This window comes from Scyliorhinus canicula, chromosome 8 (assembly GCF_902713615.1).
Source record: "Scyliorhinus canicula chromosome 8, sScyCan1.1, whole genome shotgun sequence".
Taxonomy (NCBI): domain Eukaryota; kingdom Metazoa; phylum Chordata; class Chondrichthyes; order Carcharhiniformes; family Scyliorhinidae; genus Scyliorhinus; species Scyliorhinus canicula.
In genome coordinates, this window is record NC_052153.1 from 192,094,481 (window position 1) to 192,122,073 (window position 27,593).

Here is a 27,593-nt window from a genome sequence, read left to right on the forward strand (position 1 = left end):
TCGGTGGTGGGGACGTTGGTGCAATCAATCATTAAGAAGGAGATAACTGAGCATTTGGAAAGACAAAGCTCATCCACCATTGTCAGCATGGTTTCAAGACAGGTAAGTCATGCTTGACAAACTTGCTTGAGGTCGTTGAGGACGTAGCCAGCAGGGTAGATAATGGGGAACCTGTGGATGTGGTACATCTAGATTTCCGGAAGGCGTTTGACAAGATGTCCTTCATAAAAGGTTGATACAGAAGGCGAGATTGCAGGGGATCGGGGGTAGAGCACTAGATTGGATTGAGGTTTGACTGACTGTCAGAAAGCAGAGGGTCGGGATAAATGGGTCCGTCAGAGTCCGTTATTAAAGATGAGATCCTACTACAGAGAGGAAGGCGGGCAGAGGGTTTGGGTCTTCCGAACCTGATGTATTATTTCTGGGCGGCGAATATGGAGAAGGTGCAGAGCTGGGTCAGAGTGGTTGACTCCCAATGGGTCAGAATGGAGGAAAGTTTGTGTAGGGGGTCAGGATTGAAGGCGCTAGCAACAGCGCCGCTCCCGACAGCCCCAGGGAAATACTCAGGGAGTCCGGTAATAATAGCTTCGTTGAGAATTTGGAGGCAGTTTTGCCAGCACTTCGAGTTGGGGGCGGGGTCAAGGGAAACGCTGATTCGGGGGAGCCACAGATTTGAGCCGGGGAGGTGGGATGGAAATTTTTGGAGATGGGAGGAGAAAGGAATTAGGACGCTAAAAGATTTATTTCTTGGGGATTGTTTTGCGGGATTGAAGGAGCTGGGAGCGAAGTATCAGCTGGAGCAGGGGGGAAATATTTAGATACATGCAGATTCGAGACTTTGCCAGAAAGGAGATACAGAGCTTCCCAGTAGAGCCGGCTTCCACATTGCTGGAGGAGGTGATGACGACAGGGAGACTGGAGAAGGGGGTAGTATCGGCGGTTTACGGGGCTATTTTGGAAGAGGAGAAGGTGCCGCTAGAAGGGTTCAAGGCAAAGTGAGAGGAAGAGTTGGGAGAGGGTATGGAGGAGGGGTTCTGGTGTGAGGTGCTCCGGAAGGTGAGTGCCTCCACCTTGTGTGCGAGGTTGGGGCTGATACAGCTGAAGGTGGTGGATAGAGCACACCTTACATGGGTGAGGACGAGCCGGCTCTTTGAGGGGGTAGAAGATGTGTGTGAACGTTGTGGGGTGGGGGTCGCCCGCAAACCACGTTCATATGTTTTGGTCCTAAGCTAGAGGATTACTGGAAGGAGGTGTTTAGGGTAATCTCCAAAGTGGTGCACGTGAAACTGGACCCGGGCCCTCGGGAATCCATATTCGGGTGTCGGGATCAGCCGGGGTTGGAAACGGGTGCGGAGGCAGATGTTGTAGCCTTCGCCTCATTGATCGCCCGAAGGCGGATCCTGTTAGGGTGGAGATCAACCTTTCCAACCTGTGCCCTGGCGTGGCGGGGGGGGGGGGGGGGGGGGAGGACCTGTTGGAATTCTTGATGCTTGAGAAGGTCAAATTTAAACTGAGGGGAAGGATGGAGGGATTCTACAATTCTTGGGCGTTATTCATTCTGCACTTTCAAGAATTGGATCACATCGAACATTAGGGGGTTGGGGGCTGGGAGGATTGGGGGAGGGGGGCTGTATGTGTTAATGGCGACTATGGGTGATTCCTGATTCCTTTTTGTCATTTGTTTATGTTAACATGCGGGCTAGGATGGGAATAGAGGGATACGGACCCCGGAAGTGTAGAAGATTTTAGTTTAGACGGGCAGCATGGTCGGCACGGGCTTGGAGGGCCGAAGGGCCTGTTTCTGTGCTGTACTTTTCTTTGTTCCAATGTCTGGGGTTTGGTGGGAGGATGGGATTGTTGGTATTGATATGGGGATTGACATTACATTCATTACTGATTATTGTTTATTGGTGGGTGTAAATTTGGGAGAAAATGTGACAAAGGAGTAGAATAAAAAATATTTTTTTTAAATATTAAAGATGAGATCGCTGAGTACTTGGAAGTGCATGGTAAAATAGGACAGACTCAGCGCGGCTTTGTCAAAGGGAGGTCATGTCTGATAAATCTGTTAGAGTTCTTTGAGGAGGTAACAAGGAAGTTAGACAAAGGAGAAGCAGTGGACGTGATTTATTTAGATTTCCAGAATGCCATTGACAAGGTGCCGCATAGATTGTTAAATAAGTTAAGAGCCCATGGTGTTGTGGGCAAGATCTTGGCATGGATAGAGGATTGGCTGACTGGCAGAAGGCAGAGAGTGGGGATAAAGGAGTCTTTTCCAGGTTGGCAGCCGGTGATTAGTGGTGTGCCTCACGGGTCAGTGTTGGGACCACAGCAATTCATTTTTAAAAAAAGTATTTTTATTAAGGTTTTGTAGAATTCTTCATAATAAAACAATAATAACAAAACAAACTAGAGTGAATATTGACATAGTGTAAAAAGAGAATATACAATAACAATTAAATAGACATTACCCCACGCGACCCAGTTTCCCCACACCATCCCAATGAAGCACTCACCCCCCCCCCCCCCCCACGGATTGCTGCTGCTGCTGACATTTTAATTTTCCCCGAGAAAGTCGACGAACGGCTGCCACCTCCGAGAGAACCCTAGCGTAGACCCTCTTAAGGCAAACTTTATTTTCTTGAGGCTGAGAAACCCAGCCATGTCGGTAACTCAAGTCTCTACACTCGGTGGCTTAGAGTCCCTCCACATTAATAAAATCCATCTCCAGGCTACTAGGGAGGCAAAAGAATTAACCCTGCCCAGGACCTCTGCCCACCGACCTGCTTCCAACTCCTCACCTAGCTCCTCCTCCCACTTGCCCTTGAGCTCCTCCACCGGAGTTTCCTCCACCTCCTGTAGTTCCTGGTAGATATCCGACCCCCCCCCCCCCCCCCCACCCAGGTGCCGGAGACCACCCTGCCCTGTATCCTCAGTGGCGGCAGCGTCAGAAAGGCCACTACCTGTATTTTCTGGAAGGCTCGTACTTGCAGATATTTAAAGGCGTTTCCTGGCAGCAGATTAAATTTGTCCTCTAGCGCCTTCAAACTGTGAAAGCTTCCGTCTATGAACAGATCTCCCATCTTTCTGATGGCTGCCCTCTGCCAGCTCTGGAACCCACCATCCATCCTACCCGGGACAAACCTGTGGTTGTTACATATCGGGGTCCAGACCGACGCTCCCTCCACCTCCTTGTACCTCCTCCACTGTCCCCAGATCCGCAGCGTCACCACCACCACCGGACTTGTGGAGTAACGGGTCGGCGAGAACGGCAAAGGAGCCGTTATCAAAGCTCCCAGACTAGTACCTTTACATGATGCCGCCGGACCACAGCAATTCATGATATACATTAACGATCTGGAAGAAGGAACTGAAGGCACTGGTGCTAAGTTTGCAGATGATACAAAGATCTGTAGAGGGACAGGTAGTATTGAGGAAGCAAGGGGGCTGCAGAAGGATTTGGACAGGCTCGGAGAGTGGGCAATGTAGTGGCAAATGAAATACAATGTGGAAAAGTGTGAGGTTATGCACTTTGGAAGGAGGAATTTAGGCATAGACTATTTTCTAAATGGGGAAATGCTTCGGAAATCAGAAGCACAAAGGGACTTGGGTGTCCTTGTTCACGATTCTCTTAAGGTTAACGTGCAGGCTCAGTCGGCAGTTCGGAAGGCAAATGCAATTTTAGTGTTCATGTCGAGAGAGCTAGAATACAAGAGCAAGGATGTACTTCTGAAGCTGTATAAGGCTCTGGTCAGACCCCATTTGGAGTATTGTGGGTAGTTTTGGGCCTCGTATCTAAAATGAAAAAAAAAGAAAATTGCTTATTGTCACAAGTGGGCTTCAAATGAAGTTACAGTGAAAAGCCCCTAGTTGCCACATTCCGGCGCCTGTTCGGGGACGCTGGTATGGGAATTGAACCCGCGCTGCTGGCTTTGGTCTGCTTTACAAGCCAGCTATTTAGCCCACTGTGCTAAACCAGCCCCGTATCCAAGGAAGGATGTGTTGGCCTTGGAAAGGGTCCAGAGGAGGTTCACAAGAATGATCCCTGGAATGAAGAGTTTGTTGCATGAGGAGCGGTTAAGGACTCTGGGTCTGTACTCATTGGAGTTTAGAAGGATGAGGGAGTTTCTTATTGAAACTTACAGGATACTGCAAGGCCTGGATAGAGTGGACGTGGAGAGGATGTTTCCACTTGTAGGAAGAACGATAAGCAGAGGACACAATCTCAGACTAAAGGGACGGTCCTTTAAAACAGAGATGAGGAGGAATTTCTTCAGCCAGAGGGTGGTGAATCTGTGGAACTCTTTGCCGTAGAAGGCTGTGGAGGCCAAATCACTGAATGTCTTTAAGACAGAGGTAGATAGGTTCTTGATTAATAAGGGGATCAGGGATGATGGGGAGAAGGCAGGAGAATGGGGATGAGGAAAATATCAGCCATGATTGAATGGCGGAGCAGACTCGATGGGCTGAGTGGCCTAATTCTGCTCCTATGTCTTGTGATCTTATGGTCCTTCTCTGGCTGGTGAACTGTAACTAGTGGGGTGCCACAGTGGTCAGTCCTCAGACCTCAACTGTTTACAATCAATATAAATGATCTGCAAGCAGGGACAGAGGGCAACGTAGCAAAATTTGAGGGTGATACTAAACTAGGTGGGAAAAAATGAAGAGGAGATAAAGGTTTTGCAGACAGATATAGATAGGCTAGATTGGGCCAAAATGTGGCAGATGGAGTTTAATGTGAATAAGTGTGAGGTTATCCATTTTGGCTGAAAAAATAGAAAGGCAAATTATTATCAAAATGGAAAGCAGATTCAAGATGCATCAAGAAGGATCTGGGTGTCTTTGTTCATGAATCACAGAAAGTGGGTTTGCAGGTACAGCATGTAACTAAAAAGGCAAATTAAATGTCAGAGTTTATTGCAAAAGGACTGGAGTATAAAAGTAGAGAAGTGTCATTGCAATTGTATAGGGTGTTGGTGAGACCACATTTAGAGTATTGTATCCAGTATTGGTCTCCTTATTTGAGGAAGGATGTGATGACGTTGGAGGCAGTTCAGAGGAGGTTCACCGGATTGATTCCGGGGATGAAAGGGTTGATGTGTGATGGGAGATTAAACAGTTTGGGATTATACTCGCTGGAGGTTAGAAGGATAAGAGGGGATCTGATTGAGGTTTCTGAGATGCTAAAAGGGATTGATAAAGTAAACGTAGACTAAGCGTTCCCCTTTGTGGGGCAATCCAGAACGAGAGGCCACCGATATAGGTTGAGAGGCGGTGGATTTAGAACTGAGATGAGGAGGAACTACTTCTCGTAGAGGATGGGGAATTTGTGGAACCCGCTGCCCCACAGTGCGGTGGAATCTGAATTATTAACTAGTTTCAAGAAGGAGATAGTGACATTTCTGATTTTAAAAACGGGTGAAAGGGATATGGGGAAAACGTAGGGAGGTGGATTTGAGACCAGGAAGAGATCAGCCATGATCTGGTTGAATGGCGAAGCAGGCTGGAGGGGCTGAATTGCCTACTTCTGCTCCTCATTCCTATGTTAATCGAGTTGTTCAAAACCTTGGGAGGATTTTAATGATGTGAATAACAAGCAACTGTTCCCAGTGACAGGAGGGTGGGTAACCAGAACAACACAGTTTGAAGAGAATTAACAAAAGGACCAAAGGGGGAGATGAGTAGAATTTTATTTGACGTGGTCGGTCGTGACCTGCAACATGCTCCCTGAAAGGGAAGACTTAGCGGATTCAATAATAACTTTCAGAAGGGAATTGGATGATTGGTTGAGGGGGATGACATTTCAGGGCCTTGGGAAAAGACTATGGAGCTTGCAATTCACTGGAGAGTCCCTTCAAAGGACAGACACAGGCATGGTGGACCGAATGGCCTCCAGCTGTGCTGTTTGATTCTATAATAAGTTACAATTGATGGTCGGTGTGTTCTTGCGCAAAGCCGTGAGATTACGTGTGGGGTGGACAAGGAGCATCATTGCCAGCACGCTTTGGTATGGCTCTTGTTTATTGGTTGAGAGTGATATGGTGAAGATTAAGTTATTGGAAAACAAAGGACTGGTGGAAATTTTTTTATTAAATTAAGTAAATCAGAAAGACAAGAATGAGGGAGGAGAGCAGATAGAAAGAAACAATCCCTTAGTGGTTTGAATAATGTTATAGGATCATTTCTACCCAGCCAGAGAGGGGCTCAGTTTCTGTTTAACATCTCATTAAAATGGCATCTCTGACAGTACCGCTCTCCCTTGTCGTGTTATGTACTCTGGGATAACACAGGCTGCAACTCGATGCAGCTTTGACCAAAAGATACTCCAGACTTTGAAGTAAGTTCAATGTGATTTATTGAACCATTAGCACAGTTCTCTATGAGGTCGACTCTCCTGCTAATCTTGCTATAGTAACTCAGTCTAACTAACCAGTCTGCTCTAAGCCACGTGGTGGGTGTGATGCTTCTGATCTGCCCCTGTCCTACTCTCTAAGCATCGCCTGTGGAAAGAGACACAGCATGTGTGCCGTGTCCTTATATATGGATTGTGTACTGCCCCCTTGTGGTAGTGTCACCTCTGGGTGTCTTCACTCCCCATTGGTCGTGTCCTATTCTATGTGTTCATTAGCTGTGTGTCTGCATGTCATGACGTCTCTGGTGCTCCCTCTAGTGTTTACTTAGTCGCAGTGTATTTACATTAACCCCTTGTGTATTTACAGTGATGCATATCACCACACATCCCTCAGTACTGCACTGACTCAGTGGGAATCCCTGGAGGGGGGGATTTAAACCCACAACCTTGTCACTCCGAAGTAAGAGTGCTGCTAACATAACCAATAACATTCTGGGGAGGAAATAAACGCATCAATCACTCGGAGAAACAATTCTGGGGAAACCAATGGGGCTAAAGGTCAGTAAATCCCCTGGGCCTGATGGGGTGCATCAGGTTGTAGGAGGTAGCTACAGAGACAGTCTATGCACTGGTTGTAATCTTCCAAAAATCCTTAAATTCTGGAAAAATCCCAGAGGATTGGAAACACCTTCACTCAAAAAAGGAGAGAAACAAAAAAATAAGTAAATTTAGGCCAGTTAGCTTAACATCTGTTATTAGGAAAATGTTGTTCCATTATAAAGGATGTAATAACAGATTATTTGGAAATACATAATATGATCAAGACTCAGCATGGATTTGTGAAGGGAAATCACGCCTGACTAATTTATTAGAATTCTGTGAAGTGGTAATGAGCAGGGTAGATGAAGGGAAAAGAGTAGATGTAATATATTTAAATTTCCAAAAAGCGTTCGATAAGCTACCACACAAAAGACTACTTAATAAGATAAGAGCCCATGGTGTTGGGGATAGTAAATTAGGATGGAAAAAGGACAGAGAGTTGGGATAAGAGGAGCATTTTCAGGATGACAACCTGTAACTAGTGTATTAATGCTGGGGCCACAATTATTCACAAAATATATTAATGACTTGGATGAGGGAAGTGAATATGCTACTGGCAAGTTTGCGGTTGACACAAAAATAGGTCGGAGAGCAAGTGGAAAGGATTACACAGAGTGTACAGAGGGATATAAACAGGTTAGGTGAGTGGGCACAAACTTGGCAGATGGAATATAATAGAGGAAAATGTGAACTACCTGGGGGCTAGTTTAGCACACTGCGCTAAACAGCTGGCTTGTAATGCAGAACAAGGCAATAGTGTGGGTTCAATTCCTGTACCAGCCTCCCCGAACAGGTGCCGGAATGTGGCGACTAGGGGCTTTTCACAGTAACTTCATTGAAGCCTACTTGTGACAATAAGTGATTATTATTATTAAGTTCTGCCCTTTGGTAGGAAGAATAAAGGAGCTGAATGTTATTTAAATAGAGAGAGACTGCAGAAAGCTGCAGCACGGGAGGGGATTGGGGGTCCTCGTGTATAAGTCACCAAAAGCTAGCAGCAAGTTCAGTGGGAAATTGGGAAGGCAAATGGAATGTTGGTCTTTATTTCAAAGGGAAAAGATTCTAAAAATTGGGATGTCCTGCTCAGACTATACAAGGCACTAACTAGTTGGACCACACCTGGAATACTGTGAACAGTTTTGGTCCCTTATCTATGGAAAGATATCCCGGCATTGGAGGCAGCCCAGAGAAGGTTCACTCGGTTGATCCCGGGTAGGGAGGGATTTTCTATTGAGGAGAGGTTGAGTAGGTTGGGCCTGCGCTCATTGGAGTTTAAAAGAATGAGAGGCGACCTTATTGAGACATATCAGTTTCTCAGGGGGTTTGACAGGGTCGATGCTGAGAGGTTGTTTCCCCTTGTGGAAGAGTCTGGGACCAGAGGGCACAATCTCAGAGTGAGGGGGTCACCCATTTCAGACAGATGAGGAGGAATTTCTTCTCTGGTTAGTCCTGGTTATTGTTTGGTGTCACCTGGTCTCTTGGTATATATTTTTTTTCCGCCCTAGAAAAAGTTGCCATCAAGATATTGGACAAGACAAAACTGGACCAGAAGACTCAACGTCTTCTGTCGCGAGAGATCTCCAGCATGGAGCGGCTACACCATCCCAACATCATCCGGCTCTACGAAGTGATCGAGACTCTGTCCAAGTTGCACCTGGTGATGGAGTACGCTGGCGGGGGTGAGCTCTTCACCAAGATCAGTACTGAGGGCAGGTTGTCGGAGGCCGACAGTAAGGTCATCTTTGCCCAGATTGTCTCTGCAGTTAAGCACATGGTAAGCGCTCATTATTTAACGTTCAGCTTCCACTGGGATAGAACCATAGAGTGGTCCAGCATAGGATGAGGCCATTCAGTCCATTATTCCTCTACTGGCCCTTTCTCCCATTGGTCCCAATCCCTTGCTCTTCTCCTGTAGCCCTATATTTATTTATTTTTGATCAAGCATCTCATCCAATTCCTTTTTGAAAATTACTATGGAATCTGCTTCCACACTTTTGGGATCTTCAGAACCCATGGCGCTAATTCTCCTTATCTCCCTCTAGTTCTTTTGCAAATGAATGTCGATCTGTGTCCTCTGCATCAATCCTTCCAGCAAGGCAACCAGTTTCTCCTTACCCACTCTGTCAAAACCCTTCATCGTTTTAAACACCTCTATCAAATCTTCTCTTAACCTGCTCCGCCTTTTCTAATTAATCATTTTTAGTGCTTTACAAACCAAGATACCTTCTTGAAAAAATAAATCTTAACGTATCTTGAAGTATTTTTAAAATTCTACCTGGGGACCGATTTAAGATTTTCCAGTATCCCTATTGGCCCTCACTATTTTTCTATTGAATACCATTGGGTGATGGGGTTGGAAGTTCAATTCAGGGTCATATAGGACCCGGATGTTGTGAAAGTTCTGGTTCACCCTCCGGCCAGAGAGGGCGGTGGAGTCAGGGATTTGTTATCCATTGGGATGCTGGAATACAGCACCTGTCACAATTCAGAGTTCAAGACTATTTAGAGAATCATAGAATTTACAGTGCAGAAGGAGGCCATTCTGCCCATCAAGTCTGCACCAGCCCTTGGAAAGAGCACCCTGCTTTTGCCCCACGCCTCCATCCTATCCCCGTAACCCACTCTTAACCTTTTTGGTCACTAAGGGCAATCTATCATGGCCAATCCACCCAACCTGCACGTCTTTGGACTGTGGGAGGAAACCGGAGCACCCGGAGGAAACCCACGCAGACAAGGGGAGAACGTGCAGACTCCGCACAGACAGTGACCCAGCGGGGAATCAAACCTGGGACCCTGGCGCTGTGAAGGAACAGTGCTAACCACTGTGCTACCGTGCCGCCCCTTTGCCGTTCCTTTACTACTACCATTCCCACCCTTTTTTTGCCTTTTGCTCCATATTTCTGTCATTTAATCTCCCCCACCCTCGAACCTATCCCTGCCCTTCCCTTTTTCCTCCACCTGCCCCTCCCCTCTCCCCTTTTCCAACAGCAGAAAACCCAATCACATTTATACCTTCGTTACGAAGAGGAGCTATCTTGCACTCAGAAACGTTAACTCTGTTTTCCTCTCTCAACAAGTGCTGCCAGACCTGCTGAGGTTTTCCAGAACTTTCTGCTTTTAGTTTAAATCCCTCCGCATTTGCCAATAATGTCCCTCACACTAGTTACAGCTCAGAGATGACCCAGGGCCTTTACGTTAACCCGGGGTTAGGGTTGCCAACGCTCCAAGATTGGCCTGCTGGACACCGCAACGAGGAACATACGGAAGAGAAGTGGGGGCGATTTTGAGTCATATCATAGAATTTACAGTGCAGAAGGAGGCCATTTGGCCCATCGAGTCTGTACCGGCCCTTGGAAAGAGCACCCTACCCAAGCCCACACCTCCACCCTATCCCCGTAACCCAGTAACCCCACCCAACACTAAGGGCAATTTTGGACACTCAGGGCAATTTAGCCTGGCCAACCCACCTAACCTGCACATCTTTGGACTGTGGGAGGAAACCGGAGCGCCCGGAGGAAACCCACGCACAGACGGGGAGGATGCGCAGACTCCGCACAGACAGTGACCCAAGTCGGAATCGAAGCTGTGACCCTGGAGCTGTGAAGCAATTGCGCTAACCATTGTGCTACCGTGCTGCCCCTCCGCAATCTCTGTCCGTCAGAAAAGTGGCTCAGGCTCAAATTCCAGAGAGAACGGAAAACATGGCTGATGACGCCAATGCAGAGACCACAAACATCATGGCTCGTGGGTGCGAATTAGGGCAAGTATTTACAAGTGAGGACCCAGGTCACCCCTCTGAACACTCTCATACCCCAGCTGTATCATCAAGGGGATAGGTATAGCCAAGCTCAACCTGGAGCCTACCAGGTGTTGGCAGTACTCCGAAGCACTGCCCCATTGCAGAGGAAGCAGGGGGATTAGCAGAGCTCACCCCAACCAGAGACAACCTACACCATGGCCTTTTGGAACCCTCCCTGGTTCTCCGCCCCTCTCTGGGGAGAGGACTCACCAGTGACCCCACCCCTTCAGATCACCAGCTGTCTCCTCCTGGCAAGGCTGCCCGTACTTTTTGCCTCTGCCACCACCTCGCAGGCGCTCTTGAGGAGGGTAGGCTTGAGTTTCTGGCCCACCCTGGGGAAGAGGGCGTTCCAGCCCTCCTTCACTGGCATTGAGCAGTGGAGGCCAGGAGTTGCTCCCAATTGTTCTGAGTGTTGGTCGATTACCATGTCCTGACTCGCTTACCAAAGAGCGCCCTCAACGGCAATGTGAACCGCACGCTATTGAATCCCAGCGGGAACACTTAGTCTCCCAAATGGTGAATCCTGGCCCATGTGTGCGCAACACCGGCAGCCACACCGTGAACCAAATGCGTACACACCGCCGTTCCTGACACCTTTCCACACAACCGCAGGAGCTAAAATTATTCATGAAAACAAGTGGATTTAAATTCCATTCCCCCCAACCACCCCTCACCGCCCCCAACCACCCCTCACCGCCCCCCCCCCCCCCCCTCCCCAAATCTGCTGTAGTGGGATTTGAACTCAAGTCTGCGTTCTGGATTAGCCGTCCTGTGATATTGCCACTGTGCTGCCATCCCCCAATTTGTGTACGGCAAGATCCCGCAAACAGCAGTGAGACGCATAACCTTGACACCATCCAATCTCAAAGAGACATTTGCTTTAAATCGCCAGCATCTGTGGAGTATTTTGCTTTTATTTATTTTTTTGGTGTTGGTTGAGGGATGAATGTTGGCCAGGTGGTGAGGGGAACCTCTCCCTTTGCTCTTCTTCCAGCCGTATCCGAGGAATCATTTACACACACCACCCCGGGGGGGGAAGGGGGGGGGGGGGGGGGGGAACATGTCTTTGATTTAACCCGGTGTCTGTAAGATGCCCCCTCCAATATTACAGAACCCACGATTGTTCTTTATCTATAAATCCGAAAACATCCAAAATCCGCACTTCTTAAAAAAAGCCTATCGACCTTTAGCACGAGGTCTCATTGTTTGCCTTTTGAAAAATATGAAAAACATGTCAAAAACAAACCTCTTTTCAGTACCCTGGATTTATTACTCCGTGATGTCCAGGTTTAGGCGATTGTAATGGGAGTTTATATTTGGTTTCTGAAAATACAAATGATCTGAAATCCAAATTGCATTCAGCCTCGAGAGTTTCTGGGTATGAGATATTCGATCAGCGCGGTCCCTGGAGCATCGGCCTGGATTTTGTGCGCAGATTTGTGAAGTGGGGATTTGATCCCACAATCTTCTGCCTTAATTCCAGCCTCGGGTGACTGTCTGTGCGGAGTCTGCACATTCTCCCCGTGTCTGCGAGGGTTTCCTCCGAGTTCTCCAGTTTCCACCCAAAGATTCGCAGGTGAGGTGGATTGGCCATGATAAATTGACCCTTAGTGTCCAGGATGTGTAGGTTAGGTGGATTGGCCATGATAAATTGACCCTTAGTGTCCAGGATCTGTAGGTTAGGTGGATTGGCCATGATAAATTGACCCTTAGTGTCCAGGATGTGTAGGTGAGGTGGATTGGCCATGATAAATTGACCCTTAGTGTCCAGGATGTGTAGGTGAGGTGGATTGGCTATGCTAAATTGACCCTGAGTGTCTAGGGCTGTGCAGGTTAGGTTACGGGGATAGGGTGGGGGACTGGACATGGGTAGGGTTCTCTTTCCTGAGGGTAGGTGCACTCTCGATGGGCCGAATGGCCTCTTCCTGCACTGTAGGGATTCTATGAAGAGGTGAGCCCAGTTATCCAATAAATCACAGCTGTCAAAGCACCTCCAGAGTCACAAACGGTGCTATGGAAATACAGACCTTTGTTACCCCACCCTCCCACGAGACTGTTGTGAACTGATTTGTATCTCTCTCTCTCTCTCGCTTGTAGCATGAAAACAACACAATCCACCGCGACCTGAAGGCGGAGAACGTTTTCTATGTGACCAACACCTGTGTAAAGGTGGGCGACTTTGGCTTTAGCACCACGTGCCGACGAGATGAGATGCTCAGCACCTTCTGTGGATCTCCGCCCTACGCTGCGCCGGAGCTCTTCCGCGACGAGAGTTACGTGGGGGTCTTTGTGGACATCTGGGCACTGGGGGTGCTATTGTACTTCATGGTAGCGGGGGCTATGCCCTTCCGAGCAGACACCGTGGCCAAGCTGAAGAAGTGTATCCTGGAGGGGGGCTACCCAGTGCCTCAGTACCTCACGGAGCCCTGTCAGCGGCTGATCCGGGGCATCCTGCGCCCGACAGCCGCTGAGCGCCACACGGTGGCCCAGATTGCCCGCAGCGAGTGGATGAGGGGCGTCCAGCTCCCCCGGGAGCTCGAGCCCTTCCGGCTGGACCCCTCCCACCTGGCCCAGTCCTCGGAGCCGCTGAGGGGAGATGAGGCCGAGGTGAAACGGGCCCTGACACGCCTGGGAGTAACAGAGGCCCACATCCGGGACAACACGGGCAAGGAATCGCGCAGCTCCATAACGGGCATTTACCGGATTGTGCTACACCGTGTCCAGAGGCGGCGGGCAGTGGACACGGCCCCACCCGTCCTGGCACCAGCCCGGCACCAGGCCAGATGCAAAGACGCAAAGAAAGAACGAGCCAAACACAATGGACCATTGGGACAGACCTCCAAATTATGCTCAATTTTATAGTACGAGGAACCTGGAACTATTTGAGTTTGGAGGGCTGGCATCGCCAGTTTTCTAAACAAGAGACACTATTTTGTAGTCAGCTGTAATTGTCAGCCGTGTTTCATGCCAATGGATTTAGACCACTGTGTGTTTTTGTGTTAAATATACTTCAGTTTGAGAGGTGCAGATGTGTCCAGATGAAGCCAATAGCTGGGACTGCGAGGCTGGACTCTTGACACAATGATCAGGCAAGCTCATCCCAGGCAATTGGCTCTTCATTGTTTGACCAAAGCCAATATTTTCAAACTTTCATCCTTGTTCCCAAACTCCCCCACGGCCTCGTCCCTTCCCATCTCCGTGCCCACTTCTACCCGCACAACCCTTCAAAATCTCAGGGTTCCTCTAACACTAGCCTCTTATGCATCTTCCACTGCCTTCATCATAGAATTTACAGTGCAGAAGGAGGCCAAGCGGCCCGTCGAGTCTGCGCCGGCCCTTGGAAAGAGCATCTTACCTAATCCCACACCTCCACCCTATCCCTATAACCGCACCTAACCTTTTTTTGACACTAAGGGGCAATTTAGCATAGCCAATCTACCTAACCTGCACATCTTTGGACTGTGGGAGGAAACCGGAGCACCCGGTGGAAACCCACGCAGACACGGGGAGAACGTGAAGACTCCGCGCAGACAGTGACCCAAGCCGGGAATCGAACCGGAGACCCTGGAGCTGTGAAGCAACTGTGCTAACCACTGTGTTACCGTGCTGCCCTCTGAGGGATGTCAGGAGTTAGGTCATTGATCAACCATCATGCTGCTGATGGGTTGAAGAGTCTTGAGGGGCGAAATGGCCACCTGCTCTTCCTATTGGCAGGTGTGCCTTCAACCGTCAATGCCCAAAGCTCTGGAATTCCCTCTCCAATGCGGGTACAGTTTGCCAAGATGAAAATGCCCCCCCCTTCCCCGTCCTGTGATGAACTGAGTTCAGGCAGGCTTAAACCGAGTTCGGAGCAGTTCCCCGTGATCATGGATCTGTAACATTCTCCCGTCTCAACACTAAATTGGGAATGACAGAGGGGGGGAAAGACAGACTCAGTCCACCAGCCGGGGGCAAAGACAGCTGGGTGTTGTATCTGCTCTGGTGCTTCATGTGGACACTGGATGTTTTAGGGTGGCCAAGTCTCCGGGAATTGAAGGTCAATCTCCAGGTCGCCGCTGTGTGCGACCCCGGAGGAAAACCATCAGGACATTAAAAAGATTATTTAACAAGAAAATCTTTGAACATTTCTCCTGACTGGATATAAAAATGCTAAAAACCCGGAATAATAGGCTGATTGGCTGAGCTTCAAGCATCGTCCAATTGGATGAGTCTTGTTGCTTTCCAATTGGTTGGTGGGAAGGCAGCGAGTCACGAGGCGGGGAGGGAATGTGTTGGCCAACGACTGGCTGGAGCACAAGGGCTGGTCATTTCATCACAGTTGGCAACCCTACTGGGTGTTTGAATCATAGCATTTACAGTGCAGAAGGAGGCCATTCGGCCCATCGAGTCTGCACCGGCCCTTGGAAAGAGCAACCCTCTTAAGCCCACGCCTCCACCCCATCCCCGTAACCTAGTAACCCCGCCTAACCTTTTTGGACACCAAGGGCAATTTATCATGGCCAATCCACCTAACCCGCACATCTTTGGACTGTGGGAGGAAACCGGAGCACCCGGAGGAAACCCACGCAGACACGGGGAGAACGTGCGGACTCCGCACAGACGGTGACCCAAGCCGGGAATCGAACCTGGGACCCTAGAGCGGCGAAGCAATTGTGCTAACCACTGTGCTACCGTGCTGCTCTCAGGAAGCTGTTCCGCTCTCTGGCTGTAACATTCCTCACTTTGCTGAGCACACGGTTCACAGGTTGGAATGATTTAACATCCCACAATCAGCCAGACTGCCCTCAATAACCCCCCCCCCCCCCCCCCCCCCCCATCTCACCATGGACGTTCCATATCGTTTACCAAGCTTATCAACAGATAGATGTTACAAAGTTCACGACAACCGACCCGGCCACAGGACACTATTTACTTTTGACTCTAACCCAATTACCTTGACCTCAAAAGCACACAGCACGGAAAAGTAGGTGAAAGGGCTGGCCAGGCGATGAATGTTCCCGGGCAGGTGGCGTCATTGACAAGATCAGAATTTATTGCCCGTCCCCATTTGTCTTGAGAAAGAATGATGTGACTGAGCGATTCCCCAAACCGCGTCCGAGGGCATTTCAGACCTGATCTTTTTTTGGGGTGTGGGTCTGGAGTCACATGTGTGTGCCTGATTGGGTAAGGTCGCCAGGTTTCATTCCACGAAGAGGCATCAGTGAAGCTGTCGTTTTTAAATATATATATATTTGACCATCCCCCCAGCTTCAGAGTCACTTCGGCAGTTTCCAGACAATATCCAGTTCGTACTACAAAGGTTCCCCACCTTGGTGAGCCAGCACATAGTCAGAAGGTAAGTTTAAAACTCCCAATCTTTACTATTGCCGAAGAGCGAGAGATGTTGCTGAATGCAATGCCAAAGTTACTTGTTCCTGCAGGTTGGACACAATTAGGCAGAGTTCAGAGTGCACTGGCAAAAAACCAAAATGGCTGCGGTTCCGCATTTGGGCAGCACTTGCTGAACAATCCCGGGTGCGCTAATAGCTGCACTAACAACCAATGCAAGAAGGTTCCCGTACCAGCCTCCCCGGACAGGCGCCGGAATGTGGCGACTAGGGGCTTTTCACAGTAACTTCATTGAAGCCTACTCATGACAACAAGCGATTTTCATTTTTTTTCATAATCAGTCAAGCTCTTAACTTGGTTCACTTGCGTTTGCTAGAAGCAACACACATTCAGACACAGGCACCCATTCTCTGCAAACAAAAGGAATATGTTCAAGCCTTGTGCACTTTTTCCAATTATCTAGAGCTTGGGGAATTTAGTTCCCCATTGCTTTCGCCATGGCAACACCTCAGCCAGAGTCGATTTGCACACTTTCCACCTGTAGTAAAAATTGTCATAATCGTTTGAAATTTGGTTTTCTTGCATTTGGCCTGGTGAGTGTGAAATGAAGTTTCAGCAACATCTCTCTTGGTTTTCAGATCATAAAACTGTGTGAAAATACTTCTCAGTTCTTCTTATATTTCTTTTGTCGATTATTTTAAATCGATGTTGCCCCGGTTACTGGCCCACACAAATTAGTTTCTCCCTACTTTCTGTAGCAAACGCCTCATATTTTGGAACACCTATTAAGTCCCTTCCCTAACCTTTTCTGCTCCCAAGGAGAACAATCCCAGATTCTGCAAACCCTGGTCTGTAGCAGGAGTTATTTTGTATTTGACGCCCCTAGTTAAAAAGTTATGTGTCCCATAACCTTTCTTGAGCAGATCAACAGGTCCTGCCACCCTTAAAAGATTTGAGCTTTCTCAGGTAAGCCTATCCCGCTCCTGCACCACTTTGAAATATTATTATTAGATTATCGTGTCTCTCCATTTCCTTCCCAAAGTGCAGCATTTTAAACTGCATTATACTTCTGTCGTGTGTCTGAAGCTGGCTATAATCACAGTCACTGTTTGTTTCATTGCCAAGTAAAACTTCAATATTGTGCGCAACTGTACCCAAGTCCTGGTCATTTAGAGTTAGCAAGAAAAGCAATGGCCCTCGTGCGAACCTTGAGAAGCCAACTCAGAAAAAAGTGGTTCACCATCCAGGACAAGGGCAACAGATACCTGACAGATCCCACCTAACCTTTTGGACATTAAGGGGCAATTTATCTCAGCCTATCCACCTAACCGTCGAATCATAGAATTTACAGTGCAGAAGGAGGCCATTCGGCCCATCGTGTCTGCACTGGCTCTTGGAAAGAGCACCCTACTGAAGCCCACACCCCCACCGTAACCCCACACCTAACCTTTTTGGACACTAAGGACAATTTAGCACGGCCAATCCACCCAACTTGCACATCTTTGGACTGTGGGAGGAAACCCACGCAGACATGGGGAGGACGTGCACACTCCGCACAGTGACCCAAGTCGGAATCGAACCTGGGACCCTGGAGCTGTGAGGCAACAGTTCTAACCACTGTGCTACCGTGCTGCCCGTCTTTGGGCTGTGGGAGCAAACTGGAGCACCCGGAGGAAACCCACGCAGACCCGGGGAGAATGTACAAAATCCACACAGGCACCCAAGGCCGAAATCAAACCTGGGTCCCTGGTGCTGTGAGGCAGCAGTGCTAACCACTGTGCTACCTGGACGTTCCCCTCCCAAGTCACTCACCATCTTGACTTGGAAATATATTTGCCGTTTCTTCACTGTCGCTGGGTCAAAATCCTGGAACTCCCTCCCTCACAGCATAGTAGGTGTACCTACACCACATGGACTGTAGTGGTTCAAAGGGCAATTAGGGATGGGCAATAAATGCAGGCCTGGCCAGTGACTACCACGTTCCATGAATGAACAAATAAAAAACAATCCCCCCTCCTATTTCTTATCCAATTACTATATCCCTTTGGTCGCATTTCAGAACCATTGTGTAATGTGATATCGTATCGTGAACAGTAATGAAGGTTCTCCCAGTTGCATAGGGACTTGAGAATTTTGTCCCAGCAACTATATTCTTTCTTGTACAAGGTTTAATGGGTTTTGGCCATTCTCTCCCCACTGCCCCTGGAGTCAAAGCCTGGCCATTGAGGTTGATCTTACCTTTGTTCAATACCCACAGCGTAGTGTGTTCCCTCCAGTCGGCAGGCAATGCTAGCTGGCTTTTCTGCTCCATAATCTACGGGACGGTGGAGCCAGTTGGAGCAACAACCCTTCTGGCCACCTCGAGGGTAGTGATCAGCTTGTGTTGTAGCTGCGCAAAAGGCACCGGTTGCTAAACGCACCGCTCCAAGTGAAAATGGCAACAAGCTCTTCCAACCTGGTTGGGATCACTCAGCCCGACCCTAACCTCACATGGCACACTCAGTTTCCAGCCGAGGCAAGGGGGCAGTCAGGTGGCTACAGGAACTTTAGGACAAGTCTTTACTCTGGAATTATGTTTTGAACTCTCTCTTGCTGGTTTATTCCTCCAAATAATATTCCATTTTAAGATGTGAGTATTTCACATGGTTGCCTCCCATTATTCTACACAACATATCCTGCACATAGGCTGGAATCGAATCCAAAGAATGAACACTCCCAGCTTTCTCCCAATCTGTGTTCAAGTCTGCTAATGACGGGTGTTTGGGCTGTGCTGATCTGTACTTGAGCAGAACAGGGTCAGTAAATTGGACAATGCATTCGGTTGCCCGCTTGCCTCGATGGCGTGTCAGATTGCCTCTCCGCAAGAACTACCTTTTCCAGAAACTTACCTGAAGGCCCGGAGTGGAACGGCTCACCAGAAAATTCAAAACAGGATACCGGTAAATTCGGAGAGGAAAAAGGCCGTTTGACCCACCAATCCCAGGTTCCTTACCTCTCCGCAGTCCTGCAAAAAAAATTGCCCCTCAGGCCAATGTCCGTTTCCCCGTTAAACAGCACCGAGGGAGTATTGCTGCAAGGCCCAACCCCAACTGCCTACCAGCAGCTGATGGTCAGCGGCCAGAGACTGGGCGATTTGCTCGGCCAGTTCGGAGGGGCAGTTCAGGGAAAACCACATTGCGGTGGGCCTGGAGTCACGTGTAGGCTAGGCCGGGTCAGGATGGCAGGTATCCTTCCCTGAAGGGGCTGGTTTAGCACAGCGGGCTAAATAGCTGACTTGCAATGCAGAACAAGGCCAGCAGCGCGGGTTCAATTCCCGTACTGGCCTCCCCGAACAGGCGCCGGAATGTGGCGACTAGGGGCTTTTCACAGTAACTTCATTGAAGCCCACTCGTGACAATAAGCAATTATTATTATTATTAAAAGAACATTACTGAACCAGACGGGGTATTTTTTTTTGATAATCTGTAGTTCTGTGATCATTATAAACAAAACTAGAATTTTATTCTGGATTTAATAATGAATTGAATTAAAATTCCACCAGGTGGTGAAGAGGAATTTGAACTGCGATCTCCAGAGCACCAGCTCAAGCTATTGGATCACAAGTCCAGTGACAAAACCATTATGCCAGCTCCCCTCGACAGGAGGAGGACCTGTTGCAATGTATCCCGCGCATACTGAAGGTCCCATTCACCGCTTGAAAAAGAGTTTTCTCACTGCCATCTCCTCAAGCAGCAGCCCAGTCACCTTACTTGAGATTATTAAATGAGAGCTGATCCTGAGGGACGGTATTCACAGGCAGACAGTCTGGAGCCTGGATCCGATGGAAGCTGTTCATCCATCAACACTCAGGTATTTCATCAGGAAGTGGTTTCAGACAGGGGCATGCTGGTGGCGAGAGCTGTATGCAAACTCCAGGGTTATTTGCAGATTACAGCATCTGATAAAACTTTGAGGTGCCCAACTGGGGGAATCCCAGCATTAAACGATTCATCTCACCTGTACATTGTTTTACAACTATGCTATGAATGTGGCACACAGATATGACAGACAATAGGGCTCCCTGTATTTGGCATGTGTGGCAGTAAATGATTCACTTCCCAAGAAAGCCTGCCACCAGAGTCTGCAGTTGAAGCAGTCCCGTCTTCTCTACCTGGTTTAGAATAACACACAACGGCTTCGGAGCCAAGACTCCAAGTTCAGTATCCTGCCAATGCCCAGATTCCCTCTCACGTACTCCTTCCCATTCCCTCACAGTTACGTGCCTCCTGCAGACTCAAACACAGACATGTAGCCCTATTGCTGCTGCCTCACACTCAAATTGACGGCGGTACCATCGAGTCAACAGCGTTTTACAGCAGAGGACCGTCGGCCCATTGTGTCTGTGCCAGCCATCAAACACCTCTCTATTCTAATCCCATTTCCACCATGTGGTCCGTTGCCTTGTATGCTCTGGCATTTCAAGTGCTGATCTAAATGTTTATTAAATGTCGCGAGGGTCTCTGCCTCCACCGCACTTTCAGGCAGCGAGTTCCAGACTCCCACCACCCTCTGGGTGAAAAGGTTTTTCCTCACATCCCCTCTAAACCTCCTGCCCCTTACCTGAAATCTGTGCCCCCTGGTTATTGATCTCTGCACGAAGGGGAAAGGTTTCTTCCTGTCTACCCGATGTCCTTCATAATTTAGTACACTTCAAATCGGGTCCCCCCCCTCAGCCTTCTCTGCTCCAAGCACAACCCCAGCCTCTCTTCATAGCTGAAGCGCTCCAGCCCAGGGAGCATCCTGGTGAATCTCCTCTGCACCCTTTCTCGTGCAGTCACATCCAACCTATGCTGTGGCCTAACCAACGTTTTATACAGCTCCATCATTACCTCCCTGCTCTCGTCTTTGTTAGCCGAGGCATGGAATACAAGTATCCAATATGCCGTCTTAACCACCTTATCTACCCGTCCTGCTGCCTTTAGGGATCAATGGACATTCACCCAAAGGTCCCTCTGTGCTTCCAAGCATCCTACCGTTCATTGTGTAGTCTTGTACCTTGTTGGTCCTCGCAAAATGAATCGCCGATTCCCATTTCCAAACCTGTTCTTCCTCTCTGACCTGCCCTCTCACAGGCCCATTTTCACACAGACGCTATTCCCGAGGAGCGCTCCCACCCAGATTCCCGCACCTTCACTGATGGACGCCGCCATCCGGTCTCTCTCTGTTCGCCAAGACGCCCCCCTCCCGCACAAAAGCAGTTCTGGAGCTGCGTTGTGAAAGATTATTTGACAGAAAACTGAATTCACCAAAGCTGTGCGAGTTTGTATTTTTTTGTTGTTGTTTTTAATTTAAAAAGAACTTTACAACAGAACTCAAATTTTGACAACTACTTTCGAAACTTGTGCAGGTTCAGAATTTTGTTTTCTTACATTCCAGGTGAAATCAAAATTCAACACAATCAGAAACAGCAGCTTGCGGTTGGGGGGTGGGGGGGGGTGGAGATGATGCATAAATGAATGGCTAAGATTGTCTGCACGTCATCAGTGTGGCAACCAACTCACTGCACAGACATAAATATCACACAATACACAACAGTGTGTGTGTGCGGGGAGGGGGGGCAGCTAAATTACAGAGCGGTAAAAGGGAGCCTCAGGTCAAACGCAAGCCAGGAACATTCAGAGCTCACCCCATTTGCACAATAAACAGCAGGATTAAAAAATAATTACAATGTCTGATTGCAAACAAAGTTAAAAAAACAGAGTGCCTCCTGCAAAGTGACTGTACATTAGACAGCAGGTCTGAAACACCTTGCCTGCAGAGGGTCCGAGTGTTTATTTTCAGACATCCAGCAACGGTGACTCCTGAACGGACAGGAAACCCACACGTATTCATTATCAGACTGGTTGGATGGGCTCTGGATGGGGAGGGAAGGCTCTCTCTCTCCTCGTGCCCCCACCCTGGACGTCAGCTCAGTGCTCTCCGTTGCTGAGGTTGGCAGTAGCAGGTTGTGAGGCTGTTGCCGGGATCCTGGGCATTTTCTTGGCAGGACTTGGTGCGCACTGTGAATAACACGGACATCTTTAGAACACCAACCCCCATAACAGCCAGTCTTCACCCTACAATCACGCCAGCCACCTCCCACACTCTGCCCTGCCCTGCCCCCCCCCCCCCCCCAGCACATCCCTCAACGCCTCCAGCTCAACAAATTCTTCACCACCAGCAGCAAAACGCCTCCATCAACCCCCTCCCCCAGATCCCGCAATCCAGTCTCTCGCCTGAAACATGTGTCCGTTTTCCAATCCATTTTTTTTTTTTAAATTCTTTCACGGGGTGGGAACGTTGTTGGCTACACCAGCACTTTTTGCCCATCCCTAATTGCCCCTTCAGAAGGTGGTGGTGAGCTGCCTCCTTGAACCGCTGCAGCCTCTGAGGTGTAGGTACATCCCACAAGTGTTGTTGGGGAGGGCGTTCTGGATTGTGACCCAGTGAAGGAACAGCGATACATTTCCAAGTCAGGATGGTACATGACTTGGAAGGGAACTTCAAGGTGGTGGGGTTCCCAAAAAGCTCAGTGGGCTAGACAGCTGGTTTGCAACGCAGAACAAGGCCAGCAGCGCGGGTTCAATTCCCGTACCAGTTTACCAGAACAGGCGCCGGAATGTGGCGACTAGGGGCTTTCCACAATAACTTCATACTTGTGACAATAAAAGATTATATTAATATTGTATCTGCTGTCCTTGTCCTTCTAGATGGTAATGGTCATGGGTTTGGAAGGTGCTGTTGAAGGAACCTTGGTGAGTTACTGCAGTGCATGGTGCACACGGCTGCCACTGTTTGTCGGTGGTGGAGAGGTTGAATGTTTGTGGTGGGGGATTGAGTGCCAAACAGGTTGCTTTGTCCTGAACGGTGTTGAGCTTCTTGTGGTGATGGAACTGCATTCATCCAGGCAAGAGGAGAGTATCCATTACACTCCTGATTTGTGCCCTGTGGAAAGGCTTTGGGTGAAATCACCATAGTCCCAGATGGCCATAGGCTGCTTTCCCCTGTGAGGGGTGAGAGCTGACTGGTGGTGGTCTAACCTGAGGGTCACCACACCTCAGGCAAGGGGCAAGATTGAGAAGGCGGGGCCTTCATGAATAACCTCAGCCGCTACAGGAATTGAACCCTCGCTGCTGGCCCCGCTCTGCATCGCAAACCAGTTGTCCAGCCGAGATTGAAACCGGCCCAGTCAGGCGGCGATTACTGTCTGCAGGATTCCCGTTCTCATGGTGCCAAAATATTTGTACGGCTAGTCCAGTTCAGCTTCTAGTCAACCCCCAGGATGTTGATGGCGGGGATTCGGCGATGGTAATGCCATTGAACGTCAAGGAATGATGGTTCGATCCTCTCTTGTAGGAGATGGACATTTCCTGGCACTTGCGTGGTGTGAATGTAACTTGCCGTTTGTCAGCCTCAGCCTGGGTATTGTCCAGGTCTTGTTGCATTTGGATATAAAACTGCAAATGGTGAACTTTTGTGCAATCGTCAGCGAATATCCCTACATCTGACCTTTTGATGGAAGGAAGGTCATTGATGGACCAGCTGAAGATGGCTGGGCTAGGATACTCCTGAGGAACTCCTGCAGTTGTTGGAGGTCAATCATCTGTCTCCCACAATTGCTAGGTATCACTCCAACCATCCGAGAGTTTTTCCCCTGATTCCTATCAACTCCACAGAATCCCTACATTGCAGAAGGAGGCTATTAGATCCATCAAGTCTGCACCAACCCTTTGAAAGAGCACCCTTCCCAGGCCCATTCCCCAACCCTATCCATGTAATCCCATGTCCCCAACCAACCTGCACATCTTTGGACCTGAAGGGGCAATTCAGCATGGTCAATCCACCGAATTTGCACATCTTTGGACCATGGGAGGAAACTGGAGCGACCCGGAGGAAGCCCACACAAACACGGGGAAACCATACAGACAGTGAGCCATGGCCAGAATCGAACCCGGCCCTTAGCACGGTGAGACAACAGTGCTAATCACGTTGCTGCCCTCCAGTTTAGCTCGGGCTCCTTGATGCCATATTCGGTCAAATGCTGCCTTGATGTCAAGGGCAGTCACTCTCATTTCACCTCTGGCATTCAGCTCTTTTGTCCATGTTTGAACCAAGGCTGTAATGAGGTCAGGAGTTCAGTGACCCTGGTGGAACCCAAGCTGAGTGGCCGTGAGCAGGTTATTGCTGAGTAATTGCCGCTTGATAGCACTGTTGATGATTCCTTCCATCATTTTGCTGACGATGGAGAGTAGATTTATGGGGCAGTAATTGGCCAGGTTGGATTTGTCCTGTTTCTTGTGTACAGGACAGATGTGGGCAATTTTCCCCATTACTGGGTAGATGAAAATGAATGAAAATGAAAAATCGCTCGTCACAAGTAGGCTTCAAATGAAGTTACTGTGAAAAGCCCCTAGTCGCCACATTCCGGCGCCTGTTCGGGGAGGCTGGTACGGGAATTGAACCGTGCTGCTGGCCTGCCTTGGTCTGCTTTAAAAGCCAGCTCTTTAGCCCTGTGCTAAACCAGCCCCATTGGCATAGATGCCAGTGTTGTAGCTGTACTGGAACAGCTTAGCCAGGGGGGGCTGTAAGTTCTGGAGCACAAGTCTTCCGTACTATTGCCGAAATATTGTCAGAGCCCATAGTCAGTATCCAGTGCCTTCAGCTGTTTCTTGATGTCAGGTGGAATGAATCAAACTGGTTGACATCTATGATGCTGGAGACCTCTGGAGGAGATCGAGATGGATCATCCACTTGGCACTTCTGGCCGAAGATTATTGCGAATGCTTCAGCTTTGTCTTTTCACAGATGCGCTGGGCTCCTCCATCATTGAGGATAAGGATATTTGTTATGCCTCCTCCCCCAGTGAGTTGTTTAATTGTCCACCACCATTCACGGCTGGATGTGACAGCACTAGAGCTTAGATCTGATCCGTTTGCTGTGGAATTGCTGAGCTTTGTCTATTACTTGCTGCTTTTGCTGTCTGGCACACATGCAGTCCCGTGTTGCAGCTTCACCAGGTCGACACCTCATTTTTCAGTATGCCTGATGTTGTTCCTGACATGCCCTCCTGTCTCTTCATTCAACCAGGGTTGATCCCCTCGCTTGGTGGTAATGGTAGAGTGGGGGAGGTTACAGATTGCGGCTGAGTGCAGACTTGATGGGCCGAAAGGCCTTCTTCTGCACTGTAGGAATTCTACGAAATTCTGCTGCTGCTGGTGGCCCACAGCTCTTAATTGATGCCCAGTCTGGAGTTGTTAGATCTGTTTGAAATCTATCCCATTTCACACAGTGGCCGTGCCACTCAAAACTGCCTGATAACTGATCTCACTCCTCAATATCCCCTGCTTCGAGTGCAGATAAACCTCCCAATTTCCCTTCTCACTTACTCCCTGCCTGCTGGGACGTGCGAAACAGGACAGTTGGAAGGTTGGGAAATTGCCTTTGGGCTCTCACATACCTCAGTCGTGGTCGGGTTTCCATGGGGAGCACCGAGCCCAGCCTCAAAGCTCCCATTCTCCAGGATGGGCCTCCTGGCGTAGTCGCGGCGATGCTTCTCATCCACGCCGGTGAGGTACCACGTGCCGGGGAACAGGTCCTCCACCGCACTCTGGGGCTGCTGATTGGCTGCAGTAGGCAAATCAAAACAAATTAGAGAAAGTTGGTGGAAGGGGAGACTCACACTGACAGTAATAAGATAATAATAAATAATAATCGCTTTTTGTCACGAATAGGCTTCAATGAAGTTACTGTGAAAAGCCCCTAGTCGCACATTCCGGCGCCTGTTCAGGGAGGCCGGTACGGGAATTGAACCATGCTGCTGCCTTGTTCTGCATTACAAGCCAACTGTTTAGCCCACTGTGCTAAACCAGAGCGGCGGTGTAGCAGCAGAGATAGTGGATGCACTGTTTAGCCCACTGTGCTAAACCAGAGTAGCAGAGTAGCAACAGAGATAGTGGATGCACTGTTTAGCCCACTGTGCTAAACCAGAGCGGCGGAGTAGCAGCAGAGATAGTGGATGCACTGGTCGTAATCTTCCAAAAACCCTTAACATCTGGAAAAGTCCCAGAGGATTGGAAAACTGCCAATGTCACACCCAACTGTCTTGGTCTGCTTTAAAAGCCAGCGATTTAGCCCTGTGCTAAACAGATGAACATTGCTGTGCTGGAAAGAGGATGTCCCAGAGAGGTCATGGACAGAGCTTGGCTACTTGGCTAGAGCTCAGGAAGAGAAAAGGTTACATTGTCGGTGTAGTTCTTGGGCCACCGGCTATTGGGAAGGAGGTAGAGGAAAGCGTTTTCAAGGAAATTACAGAGAGGGACAAGGATTAGTGGCCAGATGTTCACACCCACCCAGCCACACCACCCCTCCCCCACACCGCGCGCTGACATGGTCAAGGCCTTGGACAGAATTGACGCTCAAGGCTTTTAAGTGGTTCATTATTGGCCACCAAGGGATGTTTCCCACCCTGTCTCAATTTGAAGGCTGGTGGGAAGGCTGCCCTTCCGTGAGGGATCCAAGGACTTGGATCTCTGGCGGGAAGTCGTGCACCCTCATATACTTCCTCTTCTGTCCACATTACCAACTCTTAGAGATGCACCATAGAAAGCCATCCTATCTGGCTGCATCACAGCCTGGTATGGCAACTGCTCGGCCCAAGACCGTAAGAAAGTACAGGGAGTGAACCCCCCCCCCCCCCCCTCCATCCACTGACTCTGTCTACACCTCCCGCTGCCTGGGGAAAGCGGGCAGCATAATCAAAGGCCCCTCCCACCCAGGTTATTCTTGCTTCCAACTTCTTCCATTCTGCAGGAGATACAAAAGTCTGAGAACTCGGACAAACAAAGTCAAAAACAGCTTCTTCCCCACTGTCACCAGACTCCTGAATGACCCTCTTATGGATTCCACTAATCTCTCCACGCATCTTCTCTACTGAGTTGTACTACACACCATATGTTTCACCCGATGGCTGTGTCTATGTATTTACACTGTATATTTATCATATGTCCTATGTTTTACATGTATGGTACGATCTGACTGGACTGTATGCTGAACAATACTTTTCACTGTACCGTGGTACACGTGACAATAAACCCAAATCTAAAGCTCTTGGTCGCTGGCCAATCAGATTGACCAGCAGCTCCCCAAGGTGGGCCTTACTCCCTGCAGCCATGTAACCCTAATTTGAGTGTGAAGTGTCTGCAGGTCACTCAGAGTTGGCAGGGATGTGTTCCCCGCTGATTCTTCAGATGTGGAAAGGGAAACCCCATCGTCTGAAAAATTCAGACCCTGGTGCATTTATAATTAGGGTCTTCAATTATCCAGATATAGCCTGGGATAATAGTAGTGTCAGAGACATTCTTGGGGGTCGGTTTGCAGGATTGAAGGAGCTGGGAGCGAAGTGTGGGCTGGAGCAGGGGGAAATGTTTAGATACATGCAGGTTGGAGACTTTGCCCAGAAGAAGATACAGAGCTTCCCAGTGGAGCCGGCCTCCACAT

At 49.0% G+C, this 27,593-nt stretch overlaps 2 protein-coding genes across 3 annotated transcripts in view; one reads left to right on the forward strand and one right to left on the reverse strand.

The window, feature by feature from the left end:
- Positions 1 to 14,143, forward strand: part of LOC119970768 (serine/threonine-protein kinase NIM1-like) — a 56,329-nt gene extending 42,186 nt beyond the window's left edge. The window contains exons 3-4 of the mRNA XM_038805917.1: positions 8,458 to 8,726; positions 12,849 to 14,143. Of these exons, the coding sequence (XP_038661845.1) occupies positions 8,458 to 8,726; positions 12,849 to 13,613 (1,034 nt within the window). The 3' untranslated portion in view covers positions 13,614 to 14,143. The remainder of the gene's footprint in view (positions 1 to 8,457; positions 8,727 to 12,848) is intronic.
- Positions 14,144 to 21,669: 7,526 nt separating this feature from the next.
- Positions 21,670 to 27,593, reverse strand: part of hmgcs1 (3-hydroxy-3-methylglutaryl-CoA synthase 1 (soluble)) — a 71,599-nt gene continuing 65,675 nt past the window's right edge. For both annotated transcript variants that reach the window (XM_038805919.1, XM_038805918.1), the window contains exons 8-9: positions 25,555 to 25,721; positions 21,670 to 22,117 (exon numbers count right to left, since the gene is read on the reverse strand). In XM_038805919.1, the coding sequence (XP_038661847.1) occupies positions 22,028 to 22,117; positions 25,555 to 25,721 (257 nt within the window). In that variant the 3' untranslated portion in view covers positions 21,670 to 22,027. The remainder of the gene's footprint in view (positions 22,118 to 25,554; positions 25,722 to 27,593) is intronic.